Consider the following 7,650-nt stretch of genomic DNA (forward strand, 5'->3'; position numbering starts at 1 on the left):
GGATTCTGGGAGCCAGAGGATGATCTTGGACTATCCTTTGCTGTGCTTGTTCTCACCAGCTCTTATGACAGACAGTAACAACTTGTTTTTCCATTCCTGCTGTAGTATCCTATTGGATGAAGAGGGGCACATCAAACTCACAGGTAAGGGGCTCCACAGAGCCTTGGGCTCCAGCAAGGCTGGTTCCTGAAATACAGAGCTGCTCAAAATGTTTGGAGTAGTGGCTGTGTGCTGACAACTTCCCCTTGTGCAGATTTTGGCTTGAGTAAAGAGGCCATAGACCACGAGAAGAAAGCCTACTCCTTCTGTGGTACCGTGGAGTACATGGCTCCGGAGGTGGTGAATCGCCAGGGCCACTCGCACAGCGCTGACTGGTGGTCCTACGGGGTCCTCATGGTGGGTACCCTGTCCAGCACTGGGAATGGCAGCTGCCCCTGCTCTGGAACCAGGCACAGCTCTGTGTGTCCTCCAGACCTGCTGACCGGGGAGGGGGGCTCCCCACACCCCCCAAAATGCTCCCTAAGGGGCTGTCCAGCCCTCCAGCCAGGAGCACTGGTCCCTGGAGGCTGCTGTGCCAGCAGGTGCTGGGGTGTGAGGGGGCTGTGGGGCGTGTGGGGTGTCCATGGGGTGTGTGGGATGCATGGGGGTCTCTGTGGGGTGTGTGTGGGGTATGTGGGGTGTGTGTGGGGTGTCTGTGCCCACCCCAGCGCCGGCCCATCGCTGTCAGTGCAGATCTGGTGCCACCGTCTGGCAGCTGCTGGATCCCCGGGCTCCGGGAGGAGCGGGCGCTGCCTGGACCTGTTCCCACACAAACCCTGAGAGCCAGGCTGCTGCTGGGAACACGCCGTGCCTGAGAGCTCAGAGAGCTCTGAGAGCTCTGTCACAGCCAGCCTTGGGACCCCTCACAAGCAGGAAGGGGCAGTGGGACCTGTGCGACCCTGAGCCTCGCTCAGACATGACCCCCCTTCTTCTCTTTCCCTCCCAGTTTGAAATGCTCACGGGGGCACTGCCCTTCCAGGGGAAGGACCGTAAGGAGACGATGACCCTCATCCTCAAGTAAGAGTTTCTCTCTCTCCTGTCTGCACAGGAGGGGTGTTGCAGCTGGGGGCTCTCGCAATTTTGTGGTGTTATTTGGCAAGTGGTGCCATATCAGCCATCCGTTTAAAGGGTGCAGTGTAAATGCCAGAGAGATGATTGTGCCTTTTGGGGGTGGAGGTGCTGCAGTCACCTTGTGAGTTGACTCCTTCAAACCTGCAGCTGATTGTGTAACTTCCTCCCCAGAGCGAAACTGGGCATGCCACAGTTCCTGAGCACTGAGGCTCAGAGCCTCCTGCGAGCCCTTTTCAAAAGGAATCCAGCCAACAGATTAGGTAAGACCATTTTTTTTTGTTTCTGAATGCCCCTGATGCCGTATGGAGGCCTCTCACACCCCCTGGCTCACACCTGCACTGGGTCAGGGCACCTGGGTGATGCCAGCCAGGCTCTCTGCGACACCTGGCTGTGCCCCTGGCTGTCCCCTGTGCTTTGCTGGGGTTCAGTACAACGTGACCCGTGGTGGCTCTTGCAGGGTCTGGGCCGGACGGGGCAGAGGAGATCAAGCGCCACCCTTTCTACTCCACCATCGACTGGAATGTGAGTATCAGGAGCAAATTTCTGCAGCACTCAGCACCAGTAACACAGTTCTGCAGCAGGAATAGCACAGCCCCTGTCCCCATCCACTCCAATAACCCTTTCCAAAACCAAAATTCTCTGTCATGTAACTGTCTCATATCTGGGCTGCCTGTCACCTCACTGACCCGCAGCAAAATGCTAAGACACAGAGTTTCACAAAATCTCTTCCCAGCCCTCCTTCCTCACCAGCCTGTGCACCCTGTGGGAGCACTTCCAAGCTGGTTTTGCAGCTGTGTTTTGGGTTTTGTGTGTTTTGCAGAAGCTATACCGCAGGGAAATCAAACCCCCTTTCAAGCCTGCAGTGGGCCAGCCAGATGACACCTTTTATTTTGACACAGAATTCACGTCACGGACACCAAAAGGTTTGTATGACTTGGGGAAAAGGCCAAGTTTCCTGTGAGAAGTCACTTTGTGGTTTCACTCCAGGGAATATCTGGCAGCAGCAGGATAAGGTTTCTGCACAGGGAAGGTTCAGGTTGGATATCAGGGAAATTTCTTCTCCCAAAAGGGTTGTCAGTCCCTGTCACAGGCTGCCCAGGACAGTGGTGAAGTCACCATTCCTGCAGGGGTTTAAAAGCCATGTGAATGTGGCACTTGGGGACATTGGCAGTGCTGGGGGAATTGTTGGACTTGCTGATCTTAGAGGGCTTTTCCAAGCTGGACAATTCCATGATTCTCTGTGGGATGTTAGGGGTAAGCTCAGTGCTGCTGGAGTGGCTCCTGTCACGAATAAATTCCAGCTGTAGCTCCTGGGTGTGAGGGGGAGGCTTCTGCTCCTCAGAGCCTTCTCCAGCTGTCTCTCAACTCCTGCTGCAGATTCCCCAGGTGTCCCCCCGAGTGCGGGGGCCCATCAGCTCTTCCGAGGCTTCAGTTTTGTGGCAACCGGGTTAATGGAGGATGGCAAAGTGAAACCTGCCCAGCCACCCCTGCATTCAGTTGTGCAGGTAAGGAATGGGACAGAGGAACAGCTCTTTGGAGGTGCAGGGATGCTCCTGGACCTCTGCACCACCTGGAGCCTGAGGCAGTCCTCTTTGGAATTCCTGCCTCCTATTCTTTCATCACCACTGACTGTCACATTGTGCACAGGCTGTCAGGGCAGTGTGGGGCTGTGGCTTTCCAGTCCCCAGGTGGATCAGTGCTGGCAGGGGGTCTGTAATGCCCACGGCTTGGGCAGCCAAAGGCAAAGGCACCGTGCTCGGTGCAGGCAGCGTTGGCCCACTGACCTATATCTGCCTCGTTCTCCTCTCCCGCTCCCCGCCGGGAGGAGAAGCTGTGGGATGCAGCAGACAGTCTGACAGCTCTCTCTGTGCTGCAGTTAACTCATCATACTGCACAAACCCCTCCCTGAACCCTCCAGCTCAGCTCTCCTTTGTGCCCTGGCAGCAGCTGCACGGCAAGAACGTCCAGTTCAGCGATGGGTACGTGGTGAAGGAGGCCATCGGCGTCGGCTCCTACTCCGTCTGCAAACGCTGCATCCACAAGGCCACCAACATGGAGTACGCAGTCAAGGTCTGGGATCTGCCCTCCAGCTGAGCAGCCCGGTTACATCTTTGCCCAGAGCAGCTGGGGCTGTCCCTGGATCCCTGGCAGTGCCCAAGGCCAGGCTGGACGGGGCTGGGAGCAGCCTGGGACAGTGGAAGGTGTCCCTGCCCTTGGCAGGGGGTGGAACAGGATGAGCTTTAGGCTCATCTAGGACGCAAAAGGACAATTTCTGTGCTGCTCTGCGGGTACCTCCACTTCCCCAGGAATAGCAGGGAAGCAGTGTCCTCCTCCCTCAGAGTGGGGAGAGCATCTCATCTTCCTGTGCATAGCTGTGGCTACATCAGGTCTTAACAAAAGACATAAAATTTTGTGGGTTGGGGACACAGAACTGATGAAGCAACTTAAGGATTTCTAGAGCTAAAGAGATGAGGGGACAGGGAGTGGATACGGCACAGGAGCTCTGCAGGGCTCCAAACTCAGCTCGTGTGCTCTGTCCTGGTCCCTTCCCCATCCGTGGCTAAAGTGTGTCCCTGCTCTTGCAGGTGATTGACAAGAGCAAGCGAGACCCTTCTGAGGAGATTGAGATCCTGCTGCGGTACGGGCAGCACCCAAACATCATCACCCTCAAAGACGTGAGTGTGGCTTGAGATATTTCCCTGTGCTTTGCCTTAGGAAGCACAGGCTGGCAGGGGCAGAGCTCAGCCCCAGCAGGGGCAGCACAACAACCCAGCTCCACGTGTTGCTGTTCCTCTTCAGGAGAAAGTTCTTCCCCCAGAGGTGCTGGCACTGCCCAGGCTCCCCAGGGAATGGGCACAGCCCTGACACTGCCAGAGCTCCAGGAGCTCTTGGACAAAGCTCCCAGGAATGCACGGGCTGGGATTGTTGGGGTGTCTGGGCAGGGCCCAGGTTGAGATATTCTGATATATTCTGATTCTGGGCTGGGGAAGCATCCCCAGAGCCACCTCTGCTGATCCCTGTCTGCTCCTTGGTGATGGAAGCACAAAAGGGAAGCTCTGGAAGGACATGTTGATTACCCCACCCATGTTTTCTTTGGCAGGTGTACGATGATGGGAAGTACGTGTACCTGGTGACCGAGCTCATGAGGGGAGGGGAGCTGCTGGATAAGATCCTCAGACAGAAATTTTTCTCGGAGAGAGAAGCCAGTTCAGTCCTGCACATGATTTGTAAAACAGTGGAGTATCTGCATTCCCAAGGGGTGAGTGTGGTCACGAGTATTTTCCTGGGAAGCTCCCTGCATTACACTGCACTCCCTCTCCTCCAGGGAGTAGCTCTGCCCATCATGACAATTATTTCCTGCTGGTGCTGCCCTCTTGGCAAAGCAGATGTGGGGCCAGAGCAGGGGATGAGTGACCTCAGGCAGCTTTCAGACCTTTATCTTCCTGGGGTACGAGCACAGCCTTTTCTTGTCTCCACAGGTAGTTCACAGGGACCTGAAGCCCAGCAATATCCTCTATGTGGATAAATCAGGGAACCCCGAGAGCATCCGAATTTGTGACTTTGGCTTTGCCAAGCAGCTCAGGGCTGAGAATGGGCTCCTCATGACCCCCTGCTACACAGCAAACTTCGTGGCACCCGAGGTGAGCTGAGACCCTCCAGCAGTCCCTTTGTCCCTCCCCTGACCTCACCTGACCTGTGCTCCCACTTGGCCCTGTTCCCATCTCCAGCCCGCCCTGGAAGAGGTGGTTACAGAAATATCACTTGTAGTAATGAATCTATTTTGAATCCTGATCTTTTAGTCCCAGATTTTGCTGTTCTGTCCAGCTCTGGAAGCTTTTCACATGGACTGCACCCAGGTCAAGCCCCTCTTCTGAAATGAGCTCAATGTCAGGAGCCAAACACACTTTCTTCCCTTTGCTTGTTGTGTTCAGGTCCTGAAACGCCAAGGCTACGACGAGGGCTGTGACATCTGGAGCCTGGGGGTCCTGCTGTACACGATGCTGGCAGGGTAAGGCAGTGGCTGGGGCTGTGAGCTCCTGTCCCCAGCTGCCCCTCTCCTGCCTGGGTCAGTAAATCCAGGGCTCTCTCCTCTCTCCGCAGCTGCACTCCCTTTGCAAATGGTCCCGGTGACACTCCAGAAGAGATCCTGACACGGATAGGAGGGGGGAAGTTCTCCATCAGTGGGGGCAATTGGGACACTATTTCTGACATGGCCAAGGTAGGGTTTGATATTTGTGTTACACTCAGGGGTTGGGGCTGCTGTGAGGCAAATTTAGATCAGGTTGTGGAGGGAGCACACAAGAGAGAAGAAAACCAGCACTGCAGCTTCTACCCCACACATGTCCCTCCACAGCAGCCTTGTTTCAGCTCTAGCTGTGGATATTTGCATGGAAAACCAATCTCATGCTTGACCCTTGTGGGGTTTGCTCTGTGTTATGCCCCCCAGGCCTGCCAAAAATGTATTTCATACAAAAAGACATTGATGTCTGGGGACTTTAAACTTGGCCTCTGAATTCAAATCCTAATCTGGGGGTGTACACAGGTGGGTTTTTTGCATTTAAATTATGAAATCTTCTAAAGTCTGACTTTCCAAACAACGCCTGTAGGATCTGGTATCAAAGATGCTTCACGTAGATCCTCACCAGCGTCTCACAGCCAAGCAGGTCCTTCAGCATCCTTGGATAACCCAGAAGGACAGTTTACCCCAGAGCCAGCTGAATCACCAGGACATTCAGCTTGTAAAGGTACAAAATCTGGAGTGGGAAAGCAGGCTGGAAGTTTGGAGAGGTGTGAGCCAGGGCAGGCAGTACGGACAAGCTGGGGTTTTTGGGAGGAAAAAAAGGGAAGATTCTTTAACAGAATGTCAGTGCAGGAGGGGGACTTAAATAAGAATAATGCTTCTGGCTTTGTTTGTGGGTGTGTCTGCTCTGGTCCCCTGTCTTGTAAAGCCACGAGCCTGAAACAGCTCTCCTGCACCTGAGTGACTCCTCTGCCTCTCTCCAGGGCGCCATGGCTGCCACATACTCGGCACTGAACAGCTCCAAGCCAAGCCCTCAGCTGAAGCCCATCGAATCCTCTATCCTGGCACAGAGGCGGGTGAAGAAGCTCCCCTCCACCACCCTGTGAGGCCCCACGGTGCAGGAACAGCCTGGATTTTGCACACCTATGGAAGAGGGGCACAGGGGACAGGCAGGGTCTGCACAGGGCTCTCCTGGGGACCTGCTTTTAAAAGGCCAAGTGCCTTCCTGCTCCTGAAAGACTGGCTCCTCGTATGGACTGATCTTTGCTGAGAGAACTTCACTGTAAAACTTTTTTTTGATGTGTAAATTGTCGATTTTTAAAGAAATCCATCTGTGTATATGAGAACTAGAATGTATAACTGATGTCAAGTGGCACTAAAAAGCAGCTCTGATTCACCCTTCCCTGTGTAGGGCCAGGTATTTGTTGTTGCTACAGCATTTCTTGGAACTGATCCTCTCTGACTCCACAGCAGCTGGAAGACTGTCACACCTGGGGTTTAGGCTTTGGGGCTTTTCCTCCCTCAAACCTTTGGATGCATTTCCCAAAGCCAGCCCTGCAGCCTCCCAGCCAGCAGCACTCATGCCCACGAAGGACCCCCCTTCCCTCCAAGTCCTGTGTGTTTATTCCATGTAAGGTGGATTTTGCAGCCTCTGTTTCTCCCTCTCTGCCCAGCCAGCAGCTCAGATCTCTGAACAAAATAAACCACTTTTTCCCAAGCCCTCCCATAGATGCTCAGCAGGCCAGGACACTCCTAGGTTTGGCTCATTCCTTCCCTGTGCCCTCCCATGGGGAGTTTGTCACCTGTGCAGGGGGGGATGGTGACAGAACCTCCTCCCTGGCAAAGCTGAGGCTTAGGGCTGGCTCTGGCTGATGCTTTTACCTTTTGGGGTTTTCCTTCCCCTCAGTAGGAACCTCTGAACCAAACCACCCTTTATTTTTTTAATTTATCTTTGTTCTCTGGCCAGTAACTCAGGGTTTCTTTCTGACTCGTACAATAAACATGTCATTCAGGGTTACTGACTGTGAGCTGCAGAACCAGCGACCCGGGCGTTTCCTGGTCATTTCCCCATCGTTCCCAGGTTGTCCCTCCGTGCCATGCAGGGCCAGTGCTCCTTGTCTGCCTTCTGGAAAAGCTGCAAAGCTTTTGAGCTTTTGATCAGGCCCTGAAAACCAGCAGTGCTGCTTAGGGCAGCCTCTCATGCTACCTTCTCTCAGTGGGAGATGACCAGAACCAGTCCTGGACTGAGGCAAAAAACAACAGGAATGGGGAATTTCTTACTCTCAGGACACTTCTGTGCTTATAAAAACCAACACTTGGAGACAAACTGTGCTAGAAATAAATACCCACTCTGTTCTGACCTTCAGGGAATTGCCAGAGCTCCGTGGTTCCATGGTGGCAGTTTCTGGGAGCAGCAGGATTGCTACAAGGGCTGCAAACAGAGCTTGAGGATGTCACTGGAGCCAGCAAAGGTCCTCATGTGAATTTCTGCTACTTTTGGCTGATCATGTCACAAGAAA

At 54.1% G+C, this 7,650-nt stretch overlaps 1 protein-coding gene across 7 annotated transcripts in view; it reads left to right on the top strand.

The window, feature by feature from the left end:
• The window catches only part of RPS6KA1 (ribosomal protein S6 kinase A1), a 30,551-nt gene extending 23,384 nt beyond the window's left edge, over window positions 1-7,167 (top strand). For 6 of the 7 annotated variants that reach the window (XM_058856477.1, XM_058856481.1, XM_058856480.1 and 3 more), the window contains 15 exons: window positions 106-143; window positions 254-396; window positions 986-1,056; window positions 1,282-1,370; window positions 1,568-1,632; window positions 1,931-2,033; window positions 2,488-2,615; window positions 3,055-3,180; window positions 3,696-3,785; window positions 4,211-4,369; window positions 4,590-4,751; window positions 5,043-5,119; window positions 5,212-5,329; window positions 5,718-5,855; window positions 6,115-7,167. In XM_058856477.1, coding sequence (XP_058712460.1) covers window positions 106-143; window positions 254-396; window positions 986-1,056; window positions 1,282-1,370; window positions 1,568-1,632; window positions 1,931-2,033; window positions 2,488-2,615; window positions 3,055-3,180; window positions 3,696-3,785; window positions 4,211-4,369; window positions 4,590-4,751; window positions 5,043-5,119; window positions 5,212-5,329; window positions 5,718-5,855; window positions 6,115-6,237 — 1,630 coding nt within the window. In that variant the 3' untranslated portion in view covers window positions 6,238-7,167. The remainder of the gene's footprint in view (window positions 1-105; window positions 144-253; window positions 397-985; window positions 1,057-1,281; window positions 1,371-1,567; window positions 1,633-1,930; window positions 2,034-2,487; window positions 2,616-3,054; window positions 3,181-3,695; window positions 3,786-4,210; window positions 4,370-4,589; window positions 4,752-5,042; window positions 5,120-5,211; window positions 5,330-5,717; window positions 5,856-6,114) is intronic. The other variant, XM_058856478.1, reaches the window with a different exon arrangement.
• Window positions 7,168-7,650: the final 483 nt, after the last annotated feature.

Source organism: Poecile atricapillus, chromosome 24 (genome assembly GCF_030490865.1).
Source record: "Poecile atricapillus isolate bPoeAtr1 chromosome 24, bPoeAtr1.hap1, whole genome shotgun sequence".
NCBI lineage: Eukaryota > Metazoa > Chordata > Aves > Passeriformes > Paridae > Poecile > Poecile atricapillus.